Genomic DNA, 25,154 nt, shown 5'->3' with positions numbered 1-25,154 from the left:
CACAAATATCTTTCAAAATTCATTATACATTAAAAAATGCTATTTCTCAAATGCTTTTGTCTTTTTAGCTTAAGCAGCTTTTATTTTTGTAATGGGTTGTTCAGTGAAAAAGAAGCAAGCACTTAACTTTCACTTACTGACTTCCATATCTACTACGGATCTGTTGTGCAAATTAAGCAACAGGTGTGTTGGAGGAACAATTCCAAAATGCATTCACTCCTCAATCTTCCTACCAAATTGTTCACTATGCCTGTCACTTCCCTGGAGCTACCAGCAATCTCAGGGCTATGTTGTTAAATAAAAAATCTAATTTTATGGATAAGCAATATTTAATAAGTACAGGGTACTGCAATTTTTTATGCAGAAATGATTTGAAGAGCCAACAGCTGTCTGTAAAGTCCTGTCCCCTCAGTACAGATTCACACGAGGCATATAGTGAAGTCAAGGTCACTCTGGACCTGCACCATTATTTCACAGCTCTGGAATGCTGCACTTGCCTGAGACCTGTCCTTATATACCTGTCTCTTGCAAGTGCATCCCTGGTGGTAAGGTATGCTGGTCATATCCTATTACAGTCATGTATAGCATGTTAGGATACAGTTATATATAATAATGTAAGATACATGACATCGCCCTCCCCCAAGGTCTTATTGTCTTTATAGGTTCAGTCTCTCAGGTGGTCTACGCTCTCGCGTGGAGCGTCTGAGTTGTGGTTCAGTTGTTTGCCTTGGTGTCTGTTTTTCTTTGGGTGTGGTTGCTGGTATCTCGCCTGGGCTGTCTGTTTCGATTGGTGTGATTGTTGTTGACTCGCCTGGGCTGTCTGTTGGGATTGCCCTTTCCTCAGGTTGTTCCCTCTGTCTGTCCACCAGGTGTGGTGCGAGTTCCACATTGTAGTCTGCCTCTGGTTCCGCAGTGTTGTTGGTAAATCTGCTTTTGACTTGGTCTACATGCTTCCGGCAGGTTTTGCATTGTCCATTTGTACTATCGGTAGCCTGTTTTCTTCCTTGCCCGTTACTGTCCCTGCAAGCCATTTGGGACCCCTGCCATAGTTTAGTACAAATACTTTGTCCCCTATCTCATTCCATCTCCCCCTCGAATTTCTGTCACGGTACTCAGTCAGCTTACGGCGCTTTGCCTCAACGATTTCGTGCATGTCTGGGAGGACTAATGAGAGCCTTGTTTTTTAAGTCCTTTTCATCAACAGTTGCGCGGAGGGGATCCCAGTCAGTGAGTGCGGACGAGATCCGTATGCCAGCAGCAGTCACGACAGGCGACCCTGCAGCGTGGGACCTTGGATTTTAAGCATGCCTTGTTTAATGATTTGCACTGCTCTCTCCACCTGGCCGTTGGAGGCCGGCTTGAACAGTGCCGTCTTGACGTGATTTATGCCGTGGTCAATTATAAAATCTTGGAATTCTGCGCTGGTGAAGCACGGACCATTGTCACTGACCAATATGTCAGGGATTCCGTGCGCTGCAAACATGGTTGCGAGGCTCTCCACAGTGGTGGAGGTTGTGCTCGAGTTTAAAATGGTGCATTCGATCCACTTTGAAAATGCATCTACAACTACGAGGAACATTTTGCCCATGAATGGGCCCGCATAGTCTATGTGCACCCGCGACCACGGTTTGGTAGGCCAGGGCTAGGGGTTCAGCGGAGCTTCCCTGGGGGCATTGCTGAGTTGGGCACAAATGGTGCACCTTCGGACGCAGAGCTCCAAGTCCGTGTCAATACCAGGCCACCAGACGTGGCATCTGGCTGTGGCCTTCATGAGAACGATCCCCGAGTGCTCCCGGTGGAGCTCCCGGATAAATGCCTCTCTGCCTTGCAGAGGCATGACTACTCGGCTGCCCACATCAGGCAGTCTGCTTGTAGTGATAGCTCATGCATGCACCTGTGAAAGGGTTTTAATTCCTCGGGGCAGGCATCACGAGCCTCTGCCCAGTCACCGGTTAGAACACATCTTTTTATTAAGGATAACGTGGGGTCGCTGGCCGTCCAGGCTCTGATTTGGTGAGCCGTCATGGGTGAACCTGTGGATTCAAAGGCATTGATTGCCATGACTATTTCACAGTCCTGTTTGTCAGACCCTTCCGTGGTCGCCAGGGGTAGCCTGCTGAGCGCGTCGGCACAGTTGTCTGTGCCTTATGGTATAGTCATAGGACGCCAGCATGAGTGCCCACCGTTGAATTCGCGCCGAGGCGTTGGTGTTTATTGCCTTGCTCTCGGATAAGAGGGACGTGAGGGGCTTGTGGTCGGTTTCTAACGCGAACTTGGCCCTGAAAAGATATTGGTGCATCTTTTTGACACTGTACACGCACGGGAGCGCCTCCTTCTCTACCATTCCGTACCCGCGCTCCCCCCGCAAAAGTGCTATGGGTTTTAATTTGCCCGCACTATTGACATGTTGCAAAACGCACCCGGCACCATACGCTGACCATCGCATGTGAGAACTAGCTTTTTACCTGGGTCAAAGAAAGTCAAAACACTGTTGGAACACAGAAGGTTGCGTGCCTTATTGAAGGCGCATTCATGGGCGTCCTCCCCAAAACCAATCGCACCCCTTCCTGAGTAGCACGTGGAGAGGCTCCAGCAGCGTGCTTAAGTTCTGCATAAAGTTCCCAAAGTAATTGAGTAGCCCGAGAAAGGCGCGCAGTTCTGAGACATTCCGGGGCCTGGGTGCCAGGCGAATTGCTTCTGTTTTGGATTCTGTTGGGCTGATTCCATCAGCGGCAATCCCCTTCTGCCCAAAAATTCAACCTCGGGTGCGAGAAACAGGCACTTGGATTTCTTGACTCGATGGCCTACCCGATCCAACCGCTTTAGTACTTCCTCCAAATTACGGAGATGGGAGTCGGTGTCCCTGCCCGTGATAAGTATGTCGTCTTGAAATACAACCGTCCCCGGGATGGACTTGAGCAGACTCTCCATGTTGCGCTAGAATATGGCAGCTGCCGACCTGATGCCGAATGGGCATCGATTCTACATGAAAAGGGCTGTGTGTGTTGATGGTGGTGAGTAGCTTGGATTCCTCGGTCAATTCTTGCGTCATATACGCAGATGTGAGGTCTAATTTTGAGAGAAGTTTACCTCCAGCCAAGGTGGCAAATAAGTCCTCCGCTCTGGGCAGCGGGTACTGGTTCTGTAGGGAGACTCTGTTTATGGTAGATTTGTAGTCCCCACAGATTCGTACGGATCCATCAGGCTTCATGACTGGGACGATGGGACTTGCCCAGTCGCTAAATTCCACAGGTGATATAATGCCTTCCCGCAGAAGCCTGTCTAGTTCGTGTTCAATCTTTTCCCTCATCACATAGGGTACAGCTCTGGCCTTGTGATGGACCGGTCTAGCATCCTGTGTGATGTAGATTTTTACTTTGGCCCCTTTGAAAGTGCCCACACCTGGCTGAAAGAGATGTTCAAATCGCTTTATAACTGTTGAGCAGGAGGTCCGTTCCTCTAATGACATGGCATGGACATCATCCCATTTCCAGTTTAGTTTTGCCAGCCAGCTTCTCCCCAGCAGTGCTGGGGGGGGGGGGTCTCCGGGGATAATCCACAGGGGAAATCGGTTCACTGTCCCTTTGTGTGACAGAGAGTATGGCGCTGCCGAGGACTGGTACGATTTCTTTGGTATAGGTCCTTAGTTTGGTGTCGACCCTTGTGAGTTTTGGTCTGTTTCTTTTATGCGGCCACAGTTGTTCAAATTGTTGAGGGCCCATGAGAGATTGACTTGCTCCCGTATCCAGCTCCATGTTGACAGATATCCCGTTGAGTAGGACCCTCATCATTATAGGAGGCGTCCTGTTGTAGAAGCAGCGGCTATTGATCGTGTTGACCCGCTGTACATCGGTGTCCCGGGTACTGTCCCCACCATCTTCTGGTCCGCTTTCCGACCAATCCGATTCGTATACCAGCTGAGCTGCCGTTTTTTTTGCACATGCGGGCCAAATGCCCTGTATATTCACAATTTCTGCAAACAGCCTGCTGAAATTGACATCCCCTTGACGAGTGTCCACCCCCACACCTCCAGCTCAGACCTGTTCCATTATTCAAAGTGTTCCCAAAGAATGAGCTGCGTCTGGCTGATCTCTCTTGAGCTTCTCTCAGTTTGTAGTTGATTGCTCGCATTATGGGTTGATGAGGTGTGAACGGCCGTTCCTGTGGCCCTTGATGGCTTCTGCCTGCTGTCGAGAGCCTGTTCTCCAGGTTTTGTCTGTGTGTGGGGGTAGCAGCTTGTTTAGTGCTGTGAACTTCTTGTTCCGATATTTAGTTAGTTGTCGTACCTGCATTGTAAATCAACCTCGTTTCTTCTTCCCCTACCAAGAATGTCTGTGCAACCAGTGCTGCTGCCTCTAAGGTCAGGTTCTTGGTCTCCATGAGCTTTCGGAATATGCCTGCGTGGTCTATTCCTTCAATGAAAAAGTCTCTCAGCATTTCTCTCCTCAGTTCATCGGAGAACTCACATAAACTAGTCAACCTCCAAGGTTCCATCACAAAGACGGATATGCTCTGGCCCACACAGCGTCTGCAGTTGTAGAACCTATGTCTGGCCATGTGTAGGCTGCTCGCTGGCTTCAGGTGGTTTCTTACGAGTGTGCTCAATTCTTCAAACGACTTGCTTGCTGGTTTCTCAGGTGCCAACAGATCCTTCATTAAAGCGTATGTTTTCAAGCCACAGCTGGTCAAGAGATGGGCTCTTCTCTTGTCTGCTTTGTCGTCTCCTAACCAGTCTTTGGTTACAAAGCTTTGCTGGAGCCTTTCTATCAAGTCCTCCCAATTGTCTCCCGCATTGTACTTTTCATCTGATCCGTGGTTTGCCATTCTGTAATCCTGTAACTCGTCGCCACTGTAAAGTCCTGTTCCATCAGTACAGATTCACACGAGGCATGTAGTGAAGTCAAGGTCACTCTGGACCTGCACCTTTATTTCACAGCTCTGGAATGCTGCACTTGCCTGAGACCTGTCCTTATATACCTATCTCTTGCAAGTGCACCCCTGGTGGTAAGATATGCTTTTGGTTACAGGTCATATCTTATTACAGTCATGTATAGCATGTTAGGATACAGTTATATACATGACACAGTCATGCCAAGATTAAAATGGAAGAGAATACTTTTTCTTTCATTCTTGTATTTAAACTATCTTGATGTATTTTCTGACTTTTTAAAAGCAAGTGTTCTTTAGCTTCCTTCTTGAAGCCTGTCCTGACAAAAATGCCAGCCCTACTTTCAATTAAGGTATAAAAAAATAAGGATATTTGAATGTCTTGGTCCTTTTTAACTTTTCCATGGACCAATTTGTATTCTACCAAAACTCTTAGAGGAGTTTATACTGAAGCTTTCCATTTTGCAAAAGTTACTGTTGAATTATATCTCTCTTGTGTGTGGTATAATACTCCTGTCGGAATATAGCAGAAAATCCTCCAAATGATTGGAGCAGTGCTATTGTAAATTCATGATGTTTAAAAGCATTTGAAAGTCCAGCTTACTGTTGCATTGTTAATTTCTATTGTGTATTTTCTACATTACAACAGTGACTACACTCCAAAAGTACTTCATTGGCTGTAAAGCACTTGAGACGTCCAGTGGTTGTGAAAGGCGCTATATAAATCCAAGTGCTAGAAATTGGTCTTTTGGTTTTTGCGGCATTTTTTTCCAAAAATACCGTAATTTTTAAAGGGGTAAAATTGGCAACAAAATGCGCTCGACGGTAAAAAATCGCCGTTGCATGAGGATTCGCGGTGGAAACAGCGGCCCTTGCCAACTTTAGCTCGAGGCCGATTACCGCTAAAAAGACAGGCCCTGGAAGGAGGGAGAAAACACACAAAAAAATCACAAAACATTCACACGATACTTAGCTCGCGAATCGCGGAAAAATAATTTTAAAAGTAAAAACTTTAACTTTTTGCAGCTCTTCATACTTACCGCTGTTTCTGGGGCTGCAACGCAGGGTTTTCTCCGGCGTTTTTTTCTTCCTAACTATGGGTGTGCCGAATGGCCAATTTTAAGCGGTTGCATTTTTTTCGGTGTTGCATGCCGGCGGTCCGCTTTTCAGCAGTATTTCAAAACTGCCAGCGCACAACTTTGGCCAATTTAGGTAAGTACCTTTTACCGTCAAAAAATATTGCTGGAAAAAAACGGGTGCAAGGCTAGTCAATTTCTCGCCCCAAGTCTTTTCGTCTTTATTTAGTCACAAAATACTAAGCAGGTTTGAAATTGTAATGCTGACAAATGGTAAAATGAATAGAAACAAATATATATTAATATGCTTCATGGATGTGCTTTTTTTACTTTGACCAGACAGGTTGGTCTTTATTGTGTAAACTGATTGAGCTCTGTCCAGACATAATTAACAAATTGGCTGCACCCCAAGACGTGGGAAAGGACTGGGATGTTCTTGGAGTGCATCAGTAAGTATTTTCTCCATTCACATGACTAGGAAGAAATGCGTGTGAAATAATTTCAACATAATTAGAATTGATGTTCATATTCTAAAAGTAAATTTGCCGTACACCAAAAGAGCTTTCAATTCCTATTTGAATTGTGCTTTCAGCTCCTCTTTGAATAGTACTTTGGGATCTTTAAAACTGGTGGAAGGGTCTAATTACAGTGTGACAAGTTACATAGGTAGTTTCTGTTTATAAATGTGGACAGAAGGATGTATTAATGGAAATATGTAAAAATAAGGACAGAATATATGGGCACTGAATTACATCTATGCACCTTGGCCTAATCAGTTCTGACCTCTACTGATTTTTAACTGATTGGCGTTTTTTTTATACTTGTGTAGCTGCTTAATGTTTCTGTTATCTTTTTCAACTCTTGTTGTTTTACCTGATTCTTCCCCCTCTATATCTATATGTAAAGAACTGCTTTCTGTTCTCTTGCACATGTGTGCATGCAGACTCTCATTTCCTTGCCACTCATTAATTTTACCAGTTTAAAATCCTCTACTAGGTTTGTGTACCTAAACTGCTTTTTCATGTTTTTGTAGCACAGTTGCAACTCAAAGATGTGGATTGAGCTGTTTACATGCTCTTGCCTATGTTTATGTGACTCGTAATCACCGTAATACTTAGAATATTTCACACTACTTTATTTTTATTTACTTTCCCACCAATTTTCTTCTCTACATTCCTGAAGGTGCTGTTTCTTGATGGGGTGTGGTACCACAGGCCTCTAGTAGCTTCCCCGTGTGACCATTCTTCCTGTATGAACCTGGATAGTGAGCGTCAGTACACTATTCTTCTGCAGAGCACATTACTGCCTGTGCAGTGAAGTTGGAATGGAATAAAAACATTAGAACTCGTCAAATGAAGACAAATTGCTGAATGTTTCATTTACCATCAAGAAAGCAACTTGACCAAGCACCCTGGTGCCCTCAAGATTGTGCATGTTTTCAGCAGCAGTTACTGGAGTGGGAAGCCTGGCTGACTTTTAATAATTTCCCTTCCCTTGCCCATGGGTGCTGAAAGTGTTTTTTAGCATTACAACTGATTTGACTGAAATTGGCTAACTCAGCTCAGACCTTCTGGTATTTATATGGCTCAGCACTGCACTTTAGCTACCAGGGTAGGAGGGATCGTGATTACAGCAGTAATTAAAAAAATATAAATTACCAGTAGCATAAGAAACTATTTCATATTGAAATTGCTCTTTTTAAAAAAAAAAGTGTTATTGCAGTATTTGATGTCTCTTTTCTTCTTTTATATTTTAGACAGATCCTGAATTTGTTGTTCACTTACAATTTTCATCCCACCATACTGCTGCATGGCCTTAAGGTGTTAACACTTCTTGTTCAGTCAGGTACAGTAATTCCAGTTAAATTCTGTAAAATAAGTCCAACATTGTTAACACGTACCTTTTCTTTATGTATATTTCCTGGCAGCACTGGAGACCGAACACATGCATGAAAATCAATATAATGTACAGTAGGTTCATAATTGTCATTATACCATCATAATTTCCTTATAATTTGGGCTAGTGATTGTCACAGGAAAATAAACAAATTATAGGCAGTTGTTGGGAAAATCATGTGAGCAAGTATGCATAGTATAATTTTGCAGACTTCAGTTGATTTGATTCTGGGAGTTAGATGAACTGTTGAATAGTTTGCAGTTTTGCTCAGGAATTGGGTGTTTGGCACCTGTGGTTGTACATTAGAATAGTTTCTACGATGCATCTATTGATCTATTTGTGAGGCGAGAGTCCATCCTTACTGATGGAATATGCACTAAGTACAGCCACCGATCAAACAGCTTTCCCTGAGGATAGGCTTTTTTTAACTGCAATAATTTCATTTCAGCAGTTCATTTCTCATTGACACAACCTATTCTGATTCATAGGAACAGGAGTAGGCCATTCAGCCCCTCGAGTCTGTTCTGCCATTCAACTAGATCATGGCTACTCTGTAGCTCAACTCTGTTTACCTGCCTTTGATCCATAATCCCTTGATACTCATTACCTAATAAAAATCTATTGATCTCAGTCTTGAAAATTTCAATTGACCCAGAATTCAAATATCAAAACCTGTCTGCGATGTTAGTTTGTCGTGCAGAATAAGAATGTGGGATCAGCACTTTCAATCTAATTGACCAGGAAAATTGCACTCAGCAAAAATCAAAGTAGATGATGCTTTCACAAATAACAAGCCCGACTTGTAATATTATGACTGCCTGGTTAGCAACTGCAGATTAATTCACTAACCTTGTGATTATGTAACAGTTATTAATCTTTCATCATGCATCAAGTGAATGAGCATGGTGGTAGACTTGACTCCCACCAGTACAGAATAAGAGCCAAATAGAAAGTGCTGTCCCACAGTGCATATATTAAAAATATATATATTGTACATACAAGCAGTCATATCCTTTTTAGAATTCAGAAGACTGTTAAACTAGCTATTCATTATTGGATGTCTATTATCCATATTGCAACCTGTTATTAACTGTAACTGAAGTCTGAGAGTTCACTATCAGTTTAGTTTCAGTCTTTAATTATCATTGGCCTCAATAAAGATGTGGGAAGTTTTTCTCCCAAAATATTATACATGGTTGAGTTTAATCATTTGGATGTGGGACTTTAGATAATATCCATGAACCACATCATTTTTATGATGATGGATATGGACATCTGGAAAAATTACACTCATTGTTGTCAAAAATATAGGCCCCAAGTTTCCACACGCAGCAAAACAGGCGCCCCTCCGAGCTGGGTGCCCGTTTTTCGCGCCGAAAACGGCGCCTGAAAATAAACGCGCTATTCTCGAGTGCTTTGCAGCTCGATGTCTGCTTGGCGCGGCGCCCAGGGGGCGGAGCCTACCACTCGCGCCGATTTTGTAAGTAGGAGGGGGCGGGTACAATTTAAATGAGTTTTTTTTGTGCCAGCAACCCTTCGCGTGCGCTTTGGAGCATTCGCGCACGCGCAGTCTGAAGGAAACATTGGCACTTGGCCATTTTAAAAAGTGCTGCAGAAAAAGTGAAAATTTGTTTATTGAACCCTTGCAAAGGCTTGTATTTTAATTTTCTTGATATTTCTGTGTGTGAGGGTGAGGGAATGCATTCTGTAATTAAAGATAGACTGTGATAAACGGGACACATGCACTTGTTTGAGACTATTCAAATTCTTTGTAACTGTTCAATTTTTAACATTTTTTAATAAAACCACATTGCCCTTCCATGATCAGCACTGAGGCTTCTTCCAGCTTTCTCCCCCTGCCGTCGGTCGGGCCCGACGGCAAACGGCTGCCTCAAGTAATGAGGCTTCCTGCAGCCTTCTCCCTGCCTCCCCCCCCCCCCCCCCCACCCTGCCGTCGGGAACGGCTGCCTCAAGTAATGAGGCTTCCTGCAGCCTTCTCCCTCCCTCCCCCCCCCCCCCCCTTGCCGTCGGGAACGGCTGCCTCAAGTAATGAGGCTTCCTGCAGCCTTCTCCCTCCCTCCCCCCCCCCCCCCACCGCCCCCTGCCATCAGTCGGGCCCGACGGCAAACGGCTGCCTCAAGTAATGAGGCTTCCTGCAGCCTTCTCCCTGCCTCCCCCTGCCATCGGTCAGTCCCGACGGCAAACCGCTGCCTGAAAGGCCTGCCTGAAGCACTTTCACACAGGTAGGAACATGGTTTATTTAATCTTTTCTTTGCTTATAAATTTTTATTCAGGCTGGATTTATTTGTATAATAATTGTATAAGTATAACTAAGGATTTATTGTGGAATGTAATGATTTCCCTTCCCCCCCCCCCCCCACCTCGTTCCCGACGCCTAATTTGTAATCTGCGCCTGATTTTTTAATGTGTAGACAAGGTTTTTTCAAGCCTACAAAAATCTTCACTTGCTCCATTCTAAGTTAGTTTGGAGTACGTTTTCACTGTGGAAACTTTCAAATCAGGTGTCAGTGGCCGGACACGCCCCCTTTTGGAAAAAAAAATTCTGTTCGAAAGTGAAACTGTTCTACCTGACGAGAACTGCAGAAAACTTAAATGTGGAGAATTCCGATTTCTAAGGTACTCCGTTCTCCACCAGTTGCTCCTAAAAATCAGGAGCAAATCATGTGGAAACTTGGGGCCATAATGTGGTGCATAACATTTGTAGAGGTAAAGAGGAAAGCTGGAAATCTGAAGGAACAGAATACGCTGGAAATGTGCAGCAGATTAATCAGCAGCTTGGGTGGGGCCTTCCTTCAGAACTCAGAATTAATAATTTTGTGTTAAACCATTTTTATCCAATCTAAACACCGACAAGTGCATTTGTGAAGTAGATTTCCATAGTCATTTATATACATAGCATTTGTGTGCTCTGTTTGGTCCAAGTTTACTCCACAGTGAACCTTTTATGCATTATTCATTGTTAGTTTAAAAGGAGGGTTGAATATTTGGCTATGTTCTCTGTTAACTTTTTTTTCATTTTGTTACGTTAGTGTAATGTTGGCATTTGTATGAACACCTTAAGAAAATTGCTGCTTTTGAAATCACGTTGCAGATGAAATTTCATTATTGCTTCGAGATGAAGAAATGGATGTTTTTTCTTTGGTTGTTGAGGGAATGCAGACATTTGCTGGTCATTGTGGAATTCAGATGCATGGATGTCAAGTGTTGTCCACACTTTTAGGAAAAGGTAATTCAGTGGAACAACTATTCTAAATGCACTTTAAATAAGAGGATTTTTTTTTGGGGGGGAGAGGGGTTTCAAACTAAAGGCAAACACCAGTAATTCGATGTTTGGGTAAAATGCATGCACGTTGAGCAATTTTACGTCTCCTTAAATATTTTTGCATTTGGAATGTTTAGTATAAAAGCTAACAGCAATGTGTGAAGAGAATAGCAATGGAAAGATGATAAACCACAATATTAGTTCCACTCCAATGTTGGGAAAGTGTATACATGCAATTTCATGTTAAGATGGTTTCTCAAAAGTACAAACTCCCATGCCCTCCTCTGTTTCTCTTAATTTTTGCTTTCCTTTGAACCTTACCTGGTATATTTGATCTCTGAATTCATTTTTTTCCTTCCTGTGTTATCACTTTTTTCTATGGTCACTAACCCCTGTATACAATTGCAGACAACTGTAAATGTATAGTTTAGGTGCTTGTTTTGCCTTAATTCTGAAAATGGCTGAAATATATTTAGTTAAAACCCTTGTGTAGGTCATTGCTTTGTTTGTCAACTGTCATGGCATCATGGAGCCATAGAATGATACTGCACAGAAGGAGGCCATTTGGCTCATCGTGCCTGTGCTGATCTTGAGCTATCCAATTTGTCCTTCTCCCTTGCTCTTTCCCCACAGCCCTGAAAATTTTTCCTTTTCAAATATTTATCAAATTTCCTTTTGTAAGTTATTATGCAATCTGCTTCCACCACCCTTTCATGCAGTCCATTCCAGAGCAAAACAACTCGCTGCCTAAATGTTTTTTTTCGTGTCACCTCTGGTTCTTTTGGCAATGACCTTAAATCTATCTCTGTGTTCTGGTTATCAATCCTTCTGCCACTGGCAACAGTTTATCCTTATTTACTCTATCAAATCCATTCATGATTTTGAACACCTCTATTAAATCGCCCCTTCTCTGCTGGAAGGAGAACTAGCCCAGTTTCTCTAGTCTCTCCATGTAACTGAAGCCTCTCATCCCTGGAACCATTCTTGTAAATCTCCTCTGCACCGTCTAAGGCATTGACATCCTTCCTAAAGTGTGGTGCCCAGAATTGGCCACAGTACTCCAGCTGGGGCCTAACCAGTGTTTGATTTATAAAGGTTCAACATAACTTCCTTGCTTTTGTACTCTCTACCTCTATTTATAAAGCCAAGGACCCCATATGTCTTTTTAAAAGCCTTCTCAACTGGTCCTGCTACCTTCAAAGAAGTATACGTATAGCCCCAGGTCTCTCTGTTCTTGCACCACTTAGTTTATATTGCCCCTCCTCATTCTTCCGACCAAAATGAATCACCTCACACTTCTCTGCATTAAGTTTCATTTGCCACGTGTCTTCCCATTTCACCAATCTATATATGTGCTCCTGAAGTCTGTTACTGTCCTCCTCACTGTTTTACTACTTTTCCAGGTTTTGTCATTTGCAAACTTTTAAATTATGCCCTGTATACCCAAGTCCAGGTCATTAATATATTAAAAAGAGCAGTAGTCCTGACACTGACCCCTGGTGGACACCACTGCACACTTCCCTCCAATTTGAAAAACAACCATTCATCACTACTCTCTGCTTTCTGTCCCTTAGCCAATTTCAAATCCATGCACCCATTGCTTTAATCCCATGGGCTTCCAACGTTTCTAAAGTATATTATGTAGTATTTTATCAAATGCCTTTTGAAAGTTCATATACACATCAACCACACTACATTCATCAACCCTTTCCGTTACTTAATCAAAGAACTTGATCAAGTTAGTTGACATGATTTGCCTTTAACAGTGCGTACTGGCTTTCATTTATTAACCCAAGTTTCCCCACCAACGGCGTTGGACTCACTGGCCTGTAATTGCCAGGTTTATTTCTCTGCCCATTTTTTTAAAAAGGGGTGTAACATTTGAAATCTTCCAGTCCTCTTGCTTACCACTCCCATATTTAAAGAAGATTGGAAGATTATGGCCAGAACCTCCAAAACTTCCATCCTCGCTTCCCTCAGAAACCTAGAATGCATCCCATCTGGACTGGGTGACTTTTTTTTACTTTGAGCGCTGCCACCCTTTTTAAGTACTTCCTCTTGATCTATTTTTATCCTATCCAATTTCTCTATTACCTCCTTTTACTGTAACATTGGCAGCACCCTGTCTTTCAGTGAAGACAGATGCAAAGTATTCAGTTAGTACCATAGCCTCCAAGAAGATTTTTTTTTTGGTTTGTTATTGGCCCCACTTTTCCTTTTGATGACCCTTTTACTATTTACATACTTAGAAAAAGGGAACCCAAAAGTTTTTTAAATTGCCTGCTAATCTATTCTCATACAGTCTCTTTGCCTTTCTTATTTCCTTTTTCAGTTCTCCACTGTACCTTTTGCATTCTGCTTGGTTATCTACTGAATTATGAACCCGACACTTATCAAAAGTCTTTTTCTGTTTCATTTTAACCTCTCTATCTTTAGTCATTCAAGGAGCTCTAGCTTTGGATGCCCATTCTTTTCCCCTCCTGTGAATGTGTTTAGTCTGTACCCAAACTATTTCCTCTTTGAAGGCCTCCATTGCTCATTTACTGTTTTACCTGCCAATCTTTGATTTCAGTCCACCTGAGCCAGATCCCTTTTCAACTCACGAAAATTAGCTCCCCTCCAGTTGAATATTTTCACAATAGATTTTTCCTTGTCTTTTTCTATAACTACTCTAAACATAATATTGTGATCACTGTTTCCCAATTGCTCTCCCTCTGAAACTTGCCCTACTTAATGTTCCAGAACTAGATCCAGTATGGCTTCCTTCTTTGTTGGGCTGTAAAGATGCTGATCAAGAAAGTTCTCTTGTATGCATTTAAAGAATTCCTCCCCCACTTTGCCATTTACACTGTTATTTTTCCAGTCTGCATTAGGATAATTGAAGCCCACTATTATTGCTACTCTATAATTATTGTATCTTTCTGCAATTTGTCTACAAATTTGCTCCTCTATCTCCTTCCCATCTTTTTGGTGGCCTATAACTATACCCAGCGGCATTAATAGCACCTCCATTGTTCCTTAATTCTCATCATCTGTCTTTGGACCCTCAAGTGCATCATTCTGTTCTACCGCTCTAACAGTATCTTTGATCAATACTACTCCCCCCGCCCCCCCTTTTTGTCCCTTTCCTATCTTTTTTGAATACCTTTTATAGCTAGGGATATAACGTGCACATTTCTCCCCTTGTTTGAGCCACTATATCATGATGCCAAGTGGAGACTTATGCGTGCAGTTCACCAAACTTATTTACCATGCTCCGGGCATTTACGCATATGCACCCTAAACCCATTTTAGTCTACTTAGCATTTGCCTCCTGTCTGATCCCTCCTATTTCTGAACTACTTATTCTAATGCTGTTTGTGCACAGAGGACTGGGAGAGATATTGTTTCTCCTCTCCAATGCTTCATCTGGTGCCCCTACCCCTGCCAAATTAGTTTAAACCCTCCCACACAGTACTAGTTAACCTCCCTGCGAGGACATTGGACCCCTGGTGCAAGGGTCAAGGATGTCTCGGAGCGGGTGCAGAACATTCTGAAAAGGGAGGGTGAACAGCCAGTTGTTGTGGTGCACATTGGTACCAACGATATAGGTAAAAAATGGAATGAGGTCCTACGAGACGAATTTAAGGAGCTAGGAGCTAAATTTAAAAAGTAGGGCCTCAAAAGTAGTAATCTCGGGTTTGCTACCAGTGCCATGTGCTAGTCAGAGTAGGAATCGCAGGATGGCTCAGATGAATACACGGCTTGAGCAGTGGTGCAGCAGGGAGGGATTCAAATTCCTGGGGCATTGGAACCAGTTCTGGGGGAGGTGGGACCAGTACAAACCGGACGGTCTTCACCTAGGCAGGACCGGAACCAATGTCCGAGGAGCAGTGTTTGCTAGTGCTGTTGGGGAGGAGTTAAACTAATATGGCAGGGGGATGGGAACCAATGCAGGGAGACAGAGGGAAACAAAATTGAGACAGAAGGAAAAGACAGAAAGGAGATGAGTAAAAGTGGAGGGCAGAGAAACCCAAGGCAAAAAACAAAAAGGACCACTTTGCAGCAAAATTCTAAAGGGTCTACGTGCGTTAAAAAGGCAAGCCTTAAGGCTCTGTGCCTCAATGCGAGGAATATTCGGAATAAGGTGGACGAAATAACTGTGCAGATAGCAGTTAACGGATACGATGTGGTTGGTATCACGGGGACATGGCTCCAGGGTGACCAAGGCTGGGAACGCAACATCCAAGGGTATTCAACATTTAGGAAGGATACACAGAAAGGAAAAGGAGGCGGGGTGGCGTTGCTGGTTAAAGAGGAAGTTAATGCAATTGTGAGGAAAGACATTAGCTTGGATGATGTGGAATCGGTATGGGTGGAGCTACGGAATACCAAGGGGCAGAAAACGCTAGTGGGAGTTGTGTACAGACCTCCAAACAGTAGTAGTGATGTTGGGGAGGGCATCAAACAGGAAATTAGGGGTGCATACAATAAAGGTGCGCCATTTATCATGGGTGACTTTAATATGCATATAGATTGGGCTAACCAAACTGGAAACAATACGGTGGAGGAGGATTTCCTGGAGTGAATAAGGGATGGTTTTCTAGACCAATATGTCGAGGAACCAACTAGAGGGGAGGCCATCTTAGACTGGGTGTTGTGTAATGAGAGAGGATTAATTAGCAATCTCGTGCGAGGCCCCTTGGGGAAGAGTGACTATAATATGGTGGAATTCTACATTAGGATGGAGAAGGAAACAGTTAATTCAGAGACCATGGTCAGAACTTAAAGAAGGGTAACTTTGAAGGTATGAGGCGTGAATTGGCTAGGATAGATTGGTGAATGATACTTAAGGGGTTGACAGTGGATGGGCAATGGCAGACATTTAGAGACCGCATGGATGAACTACAACAATTGTACATCCCTGTCTGGCGTAAAAATAAAAAAGGGAAGGTGGCTCAACCGTGGCTATCAAGGGAAATCAGGGATAGTATTATAGCCAAGGAAGTGGCATACAAATTGGCCAGAAATAGCAGCGAACCTGGGGACTGGGAGAAATTTAGAACTCAGCAGAGGAGGACAAAGGGTTTGATTAGGGCAGGGAAAATAGAGTACGAGAGGAAGCTTGCAGGGAACATTAAGATGGACTGTAAAAGCTTCTATAGATATGTAAAGAGAAAAAGGTTAGTAAAGACAAACATAGGTCCCCTGCAGTCAGAATCAGGGGAAGTCATAACTGGGGAACAAAAAAATGGCAGACCAATTGAACAAGTACTTTGGTTCGGTATTCACTAAGGAGGACACAAATAACCTTCCGGATTTAAAAGGGGTCAGAGGATCTCGTAAGAAGGAGGAACTGAGGGAAATCCTTATTAGTCAGGAAATTGTGTTGGGGAAATTGATGGGATTGAAGGTCGATAAATCCCCAGGGCCTGATGGACTACATCCCAGAATACTTAAGGAGGTGGCCTTGGAAATAGCAGATGCATTGACAGTCATTTTCCAACATTCTATAGACTCTGGATCAGTTCCTATGGAGTGGAGGGTAGCCAATGTAACCCCACTTCTTAAAAAAAGAGGGAGAGAGAAAACAGGGAATTATAGACCGGTCAGTTTGACATCGGTAGTGGGTAAAATGATGGAATCAATTATTAAGGATGTCATAGCAACGCATTTGGAAAGAGGTGACATGATAGGTCCAAGTCAGCATGGATTTGTGAAAGGGAAATCATGCTTGACAAATCTTCTGGAATTTTTTGAGGATGTTTCCAGTAGAGTGGACAAGGGAGAACCAGTTGATGTGGTGTATTTGGACTTTCAGAAGGCTTTCGACAAGGTCCCACACAAGAGATTAATGTGCAAAGTTAAAGCACATGGGATTGGGGGTAGTGTGCTGACGTGGATTGAGAACTGGTTGTCAGACAGGAAGCAAAGAGTAGGAGTAAATGGGTACTTTTCAGAATGGCAGGCAGTGACTAGTGAGGTACCACAAGGTTCTTTGCTGGGGCCCCAGCTGTTTACATTGTACATTAATGATTTGGACGAGGGGATTAAATGTAGTATCTCCAAATTTGCGGATGACACTAAGTTGGGTGGCAGTGTGAGCTGCGAGGAAGATGCTATGAGGCTGCAGAGTGGCTTGGATAGGTTAGGTGAGTGGGCAAATGCATGGCAGATGAAGTATAATGTGGATAAATGTGAGGTTATCTTCTTTGGTGGTAAAAACAGAGAGGCAGACTATTATCTGAATGGTGACAGATTAGGAAAAGGGGAGGTGCAACGAGACCTGGGTGTCATGATACATCAGTCATTGAAGGTTGGCATGCAGGTACAGCAGGCGGTTAAGAAAGCAAATGGTATGTTGGCCTTCATAGCGAGTGGATTTGAGTACAGGAGCAGGAAGGTGTTACTACAGTTGTATAGGGCCTTGGTGAGGCCACACCTGGAGTATTGTGTACAGTTTTGGTCTCCTAACTTGAGGAAGGACATTCTTGCTATTGAGGGAGTGCAGCGAAGGTTCACTAGACTGATTCCCGGGATGGCGGGACTGACCTATCAAGAAAGACTGGATCAACTGGGCTTGTATTCACTGGAGTTCAGAAGAATAAGAGGGGACCTCATAGAAACGTTTAAAATTCTGACGGGTTTAGACAGGTTAGATGCAGGAAGAATGTTCCCAATGTTGGGGAAATTCAGAACCAGGGGGCACAATCTAAGGATAAGTGGTAAGCCATTTAGGACCGAGATGAGGAGAAACTTCTTCACCCAGAGAGTAGTGAACCTGTGGAATTCTCTACCACAGAAAGTTGTTGAGGCCAATTCACTAAATATATTCAAAAAGAGTTAGATGTAGTCCTTGCTACTAGGGGGATCAAGTGGTATGGCGAGAAAGCAGGAATGGGGTCCTGAAGTTGCATGTTCAGCCATGAACTCATGGAATGGCGGTGCAGGCTCGAAGGGCCGAATGGCCTACTCCTGCACCTATTTTCTATGTTTCTATGCTTCTATGTCCCAGCCCTGTTAAGGTGCAACCCGTTCATCTTGTACAGGTCCCTGGGCTTTTGTTCTCCATTTATTTTTGATGCCTGCTTTATATAATGTTTGGTTTTGATTTAAGTTCCAGATGAGCAAGTGATTGAATTTGTGGAAGAGAAAGATCACTGTGTCATTTTGGAAGCCATAAAAAACTTTAGTGAACATGAAGAGATGGTACTGCATGCCCTGAGGGCTCTGCTTCCTTTGGCTGGTCCACGTAAGTCGATTTGCTTAATAAACTCTTTTCAGGACTGTTTATCAAATTGTTCAAAAAATGATCATTTAAGTTGTAATTGATGGGATGGATGAACAAATAACAAAAGGATAGTATGCAGGTACAGCAAGTGACCAGGAAGGCCAATGGTATCTTGGCCTTTATTGCAAAGGGGATGGAGTATAAAAGCAGGGAAGTCTTGCTACAGCTATACAGGGTTTTGGTGGGGCCACACCTGGAATACTGTGTGCAGTTTTGGTTTCCATATTTACGAAAGGATATACTTGCTGTGGAGGCAGTTCAGAGAAAGTTCACTAGGTTGATTCCGGGGATGAGGGGGTTGACTTATGAGGAAAGGTTGAGTAGGTTGGGCCTCTACTCATTGGAATTCAGAAGAATGAGAGCTGATCTTATCGAAACGTATAAGATTATGAGAGGGCTGGTCAAGGAGGATGCGAGAGGATGTTTCCACTGGTGGGGGGAGACTAGAACTAGAGGGCATGATCTTAGGATAAGGGGCTGCCCATTTAGAACTGGGATGAGGAGAAATTTCTTCTGAGGGTTGTGAATCTGCGGAATTTGCTGCCTCAAAGAGCTGTGGAGGCTGGGACATTAAATAAATTTAAGGCAGAAATAGACAGTTTCTTAAACAATAAGGGGATAAGGGGTTATGGAGAGCAGGCAGGAAAGTGGAACCGAGACCATGATCAGATCAGCCGTGATCTTATTGAATGGCAGAGCAGGCTCGAGGGGCCGTATAGCCTACTCCTGTTCCTATTTCTTATGTTCTTATGTTCTTCCTACTTTATATTTTGCTAACTATAGTTGCTAATTTGAGCCTATCCAGAGAGTGACAGTCCACAACTGATTTCTAACAGTTGCAAAGGGAGAGAAAATGGGGTTAGTGTTCTTGAATTATGTCTGTCATTAGCTTTGAGGTGTGACAATGGAGACCATGTGACAAATCTTTGACCAGTTACTTCAAGATAGATGCTCAAACAATAAGCACAAGGGAGTTGAGAATTAGTTTTCCTATATGCAAAATTGACAGTGCATTTTTATTTTTAGAAAATAATGTAGAAATTCTGATGTCTGGAAATGAAAAATGTTACAGTCTGGTAACTGATATAATGAAGAGATTTCCTGACAGTGAGGCAATTCATGAAATTGGTTGCTGTTTATTTCAGAGGTTTACACTTGGTAAGTTTAATTTATTTATTAACATTATATTACAGTTTTAGTAAACCCTATCCATGTTGGAAAGTACTTTATTGAAGAGAAGTTGAAAAAATTAATAAACTGAACTTAATTTTTGTTTTCCAGATAATTTTTACAATATTTTGGTACTGAATGGAGTACATGAGGTTGTCATTAAAGCAGTTCTGAAATATCCAGAGAATGGTCCATTGCAGGCTGCAGCTCTGAGCAGTTTGGCTCTTTTAAGTAAGCAACATTCCAAAAATATGTGTATAAGAATTAAGTTGAAACTTTGTTCAAAGATGTGGAGCACAACTTCCTGCTTTCTAAATGCTCTTCATCATCCTTTTGAAAATCATCTCACCAAAATACTAATGTTGATTTTGGAGAGCCTTTAGAAATCATGAGAGGGGTGTGCTTTCTCATTTCCCATTTCTCTCTCCCATTGCCCATTTGGAGACACCAGGCCTTCACTTGGCACTTTCCCTAAGTCGAATGGCTGCAATTGAGAACTCAGCAGAGAGGTGAAAGGGTAATTCATCTGCTGTCCTAGGTCTCCATGGCGCCTTACCTTGAAGCTCTAATGTAATACCATGTAATCTAATTTACAGGGATGAATTAAAGCTTTTTTTCCAAAATAAAATGATGTGAAACGACTGAATTTTGGGTTAAATCCAAATTAAATACTCAAAAATTGAATTGGCAAGCTGTACCAAAATAAAATGCTGGAAATGCATAGCAAGTTTTCAGCATCTGTAAAGAAAAAGCGAAGGTTAATATTTAAGGGTCTATCCCAAAAACATCAAATACCTTTTTGTCTTTTCAAATTCTGATTGTCCTGTTTGTATTTCTATTTAACACGAACCATCAAGTCTGTTCCTGTCAAATTGCTGCTCAAAGCTAATGATTTGGCACAGTCTGACCTCATCAGATTAATCACAACAATTTCTTCCTTTTCCTATGTGCAGTGTCATTTGCTGTGTGAGTATCACAATTTATACAATACATCCCAGTTTCTGATTAGATCGGAGTGACGAATCACTTGATTCAAATCACTTTACATCAAATAAAGTTCTAATGTCTTTAATGTCTCTTTACGAAGCTGAAACAATATTTGTGAACAAGAATCTTGATGAAAGAAAAGATGATCTCTGCTGGATGGAGGCTTGCTGTAAAGCTTTGGAATTGTACAAGGAGAACACAAAGGTCCAGGTAAGGGATATTACTGTTTTCTTAGATTCATGAATGATCCCAGTGGATTGGAAGGTAACAAATGCAACCCCGCTATTCAAGAAAGGAGAGCGCGAGAGAGAGAGAAAATATCGGGAACTACAGGCCAGTTAGCCTGACATCAGTCGTTGGGAAAATGATGGAATCCTTTAAGGAAGTGGAAACAGAGCACATAAATCATCATATGATTAGGCAGAGTCGACATGGTTTTATGAAAGGTAACTCGTGTTTGACAAATTTATTAGAATTCTTTGAGGATGTTACTAGCAGGGTAGATAAAGGGGAACCAGTGGATGTAGCATATTTGGATTTCCAAAAGGTATTCCATCACCATCCCTGGGTATGTCCTGTCCCACTGGACTCGAGGTGGCGGCACAGTCAGGAAGGAGTGGCCCTGGGAATCTTCAGCATTGACTGTGGACATCATGAACTCTGATGGCTTCAGGTCAAGTATGGGTAAGGAAACCTCCTGCTGATTACCACCTATCGCACTCCCTCAGCTGATGAATCAGTACCCTCCATGTTGAAAAGAAAAAGAAAGACTTGCATTCATATAGTGCCTTTCACGACAACTGGATGGCTCAAAGCGCTTTACAGCCAATGAAGTACTTTTGAAATGTAGTCACTCTTTTAATGTAGAAAATGCGGCAGCCAACTTGCGCTCAGCAAACTCCCACAAACAGCAATGTGATGATGACCAGATAATCTGTTTTTGTTTCATTTGAGGGATAAATATTGGCCAGGACACTGGGGATAGCTCCCCTGCTCTTCTTTGAAATAGTGCCATGGAATTTTTTAGGTCCACCTGAGCAGGCTGACGGGACCTCAGTTTAGCATATCGTCCGAAAGATGGCACCTCTGACAGTGCAGCACTTCTGTAGTACTGCACTGGATTGTCAGCCTGGATTTTGTGCTCGAGTCTCTGGTGTGGGACTTAAACCCACAACCTTCTCTCTGAGGCGAGTGTAGTTGAACACCATTTAGAAGAAGCACTGAGGATAGCAAGGGCACAGAATGTACTCTGGGTGTGGCTCGGTAGCACCACAACTGACCGAGCTGGCTAAGTCCTGAAGGACATAGCTGCCAGACTTGGCCTGCATCAGGTGGTGAGAGAACCAACGCGAGGGAAAAACCTACTTGACCTCGTCCTCCCCATGCATCTGCCAATGACAGCATTGGTAGCAGTGATCACCGCATAGTCATTGTGGAGATGAAGTCCCATCTTCACACTGAAGACACCCTCCATTGTGTTGTGTGGCACTTCCACCGTGCTAAATGGGATAGATTCAGCAGCTCAAAACTGGGCATCCATGCTGTGGACCATCAGCAGCAGCAGAATTGTACTCCACCACAATCTGTAACCTCATGGCACAGCTTATCCCTCACTCTACCATTACCATCAAGCCAAGGGATGAACCCTGCTTCAATGAGGCATACAGAAGAGCATGCCAGGAGCAGCACCAAGCATACCTAAAAATGTATCAACCTGGGGAAGTTTCAACACAGGACTACATGCATGATAAGCAGTGGAAGGCACATGCTATAAACAGAACTAAGCGATCCCACAATCAATGGATCAGATCAAAGCTCTGCAGTCCTGCCACATCCAGTCGTGAATGGTGGTGGACAATTCAGCAACTAATGGGAGGAGGAGGCTCCATGTATATCCTCATCCTCAATGATGGCGGAGCCCAGCACGCACGTGCAAAAGACAAGGCTGAAGCGTTTGCAACCATTTTCAGCCAGAAGTGCTGAGTGAATGATCCATATCAGCCCCCCCCCTCCCCCACCTGAGGTCCCCACCATCACAGAAGCCAGTCTTCAGCCAATTTAATTCACTCCAAGTGATATCAAGAAACAGTTGAGAGCCTTTGCTGTATCCAGTGCGATCAGCCCCGACAACATCTCAGCTGTTGTGCTGAAGACTTGTGCTCCAGCCACTCCAGCTGCAACACTGGCATCTACCTGACAATGGAAAATTGCTGAGGACTGCCCTGTCTACAAAAAGCAAAACAAATCCAATCTGGCCAATTACCACCCCATCAGTCGATTCTCAATGATCAGTAAAGTGATGGAAGGAGTCGTTGACTGTGTTATCAAGTGGCACTTACTCACCAATAACCTGCTCACCGATGCTCAATTTGGTTTACGCCAAGACCACTCGGCTGCAAACCTCATTACAGCCGAGATCCAAACATGGACAAAAGAGCTGAATACCAGAGGTTGGGCAAGAGTGACTGCCCTTCACATCAAGGCAGCATTTGACCAAGTGTGGCATCAAGAAACTCTAGTAATATTAAAGTCAATTGGAATCCGGAGGAAAACTCTCCACTGGCTGTAGTCAGACCTAGCACAAAGGAAGATGGTTGTGGTTGTTGGAGGTCAATCATTCCAGCCCCAAGATATCGCTGCAGGAGTTCCTCAGGGCAGTGTCCGAGGCCCAATCATCTTCAGCTGCTTCATAAGGTCAGAAGTGTGGACCTTCCCTCCATCAAAAGATCAGAAGTGGAGATGTTTGCTGATGATTGCACAGTGTTTAGTTCCATTCGCAACTCCTCAGATAATGAAGCAGTCCATGCCCACATGCAGCAAGACCTGGATGACGTTCAGGCATGGCCTGATAAGTAGCAAGTAACATTCACATCTCAAGTGCCAGGCAATGACCATCTCCAACAAGCGAGAGTCTAATCACCTCCCCTTGATATTCAACAGCATTACCATCGCCGAATCCCCCACATCAACATCCTAGGGGTCACCATTGACCAGAAACTTAATTGGATCAGCAGGTCAGAGGCTGGATATTCTGCAGCGAGTGTCTCGCCTCTTGAATCCCCAAAGGCTTTCCACCATCTATAAGGAATAAGTCAGGAGTATGATGGAATAGTCTTCAATTGCCTGGATGAGTGCAGCTCCAACATCACGCAAGAAGCTCAGCAGCATCCAGATCAAAGCAACCCGCTTGATTGGCACCCCATCCACCACATTCACTCCCTCCCTCCACCACCGATGTACTGTGGCTGCAATGTGTACCACCTATAAGATGCACTGCAGCAACTAGCCACGGCTTTCTCGGCAGCACCTCTCAAACCCGCAACCTCTATCACCTAGAAGGATAATGGCAGCAGGCGCATGGGAGCACCATCATTTGCTCGTACCCCTCCAAGTTACACATCATGCTGACTTGGAAATATATTGCCGTTCCTTCATCGTCGAATCAAAATCCTATAACTCCCTTCCTAACAGCACTGTGGGAGTACCTTCACCACAAGGACTGCAGCGGTTCAAGAAGGCAGCTCACGACCACCTTCAAGAGGGCAATTAGGGAGGGGCAATAAATGCTAGCCTTGCCAGCGACACCCACTCCCGGAACGAGTTCAAAAAAAAGGTGGCACATAAAAGGTTGTTGAGCAAGATAAAGGAACATGGGGGTGGGGTAATATATTAGATAAAGGATCGGTTCACAGACAGAAAACAGAGAGTAGGGATAAAAGGGTCACTTTCAGATGGGGAGGCTGTAACTTGTGTGGTACCGCAAGGATCAGTGCTTGGGCCTCAGCTATTTACAATTTGTATTAATGACTTAGATGAAGGGATGGAGTGCTTTGTATCCACATTTGCTGACAATACAAAGCTAGGTGGAAAAATAAGATGTGAGGATGGAGTATAATGTGGGGAATTGTGAGGTTACTTACTTTGGTAGGAAGAATAGAAAAACAATATTTTTTAAATGATAAGCTATAAAATGTTGGGTATTCAGAGGGATTTTGGTGTCCTCGTACAAGAAACACCGAGTTAGTATGCAGGTACAGCAAGCAATTAGGAAGGCAAATGGCATGTTGGCCTTTATTGCTCGAGGGTTGGTGGTTAGTGGTGTGCCACAGGGATCGGTGCTGGGACCATAACTGTTTACAATATACATAGATGACCTGGAAGAAGGGACAGAGTGTATTGTAACAAAATTTGCAGATGACACAAAGATTAGTGGGAAAGCGGGTTGTGTAGAGGACACAGAGAGGCTGCAAAGAGATTTAGATAGGTTACGCGAATGGGCTAAGGTTTGGCAGATGGAATACAATGTCGGAAAATGTGAGGTCATCCACCTTGGGGGGGGGGGGGGGGGGGGAAACCAGTAAAAGGGAATATTATTTGAATGGGGAGAAATTACAACATGCTGCTGTGCAAAGGGACCTGGGGGTCCTTGTGCATGAAACTCTTTTTGGAGTTTATCTGCAAAACAAAACACATTAAACCGTGCCACCCGACCTGGGTGACACACCAGACATTTACAAGGCCCTTTTTTCCTGTTTTTTTTTGTTTTTTTTTGTTTTCTTTTTTTTTTTTTTGGGCACTAAAATCA

The 25,154-nt window shown here is 43.5% G+C and overlaps 1 protein-coding gene across 5 annotated transcripts in view; it reads left to right on the top strand.

Moving 5' to 3' along the window:
• The window catches only part of lrrk2 (leucine-rich repeat kinase 2), a 234,783-nt gene that overhangs the window by 4,754 nt on the left and 204,875 nt on the right, over positions 1 to 25,154 (top strand). For 4 of the 5 annotated variants that reach the window (XM_070897488.1, XM_070897489.1, XM_070897487.1 and 1 more), the window contains exons 3-9: positions 6,303 to 6,412; positions 7,720 to 7,808; positions 10,972 to 11,106; positions 18,239 to 18,373; positions 19,439 to 19,570; positions 19,694 to 19,813; positions 20,670 to 20,779. In XM_070897488.1, coding sequence (XP_070753589.1) covers positions 6,303 to 6,412; positions 7,720 to 7,808; positions 10,972 to 11,106; positions 18,239 to 18,373; positions 19,439 to 19,570; positions 19,694 to 19,813; positions 20,670 to 20,779 — 831 coding nt within the window. Of the gene's footprint in view, positions 1 to 6,302; positions 6,413 to 7,719; positions 7,809 to 10,971; positions 11,107 to 18,238; positions 18,374 to 19,438; positions 19,571 to 19,693; positions 19,814 to 20,669; positions 20,780 to 20,816; positions 21,016 to 25,154 lie in introns of those variants that run through there. The other variant, XM_070897491.1, reaches the window with a different exon arrangement.

This window comes from Pristiophorus japonicus, chromosome 13 (genome assembly GCF_044704955.1).
Source record: "Pristiophorus japonicus isolate sPriJap1 chromosome 13, sPriJap1.hap1, whole genome shotgun sequence".
Taxonomy (NCBI): Eukaryota; Metazoa; Chordata; class Chondrichthyes; family Pristiophoridae; genus Pristiophorus; species Pristiophorus japonicus.
This window is presented reverse-complemented; position numbering and strand designations above follow the sequence as displayed.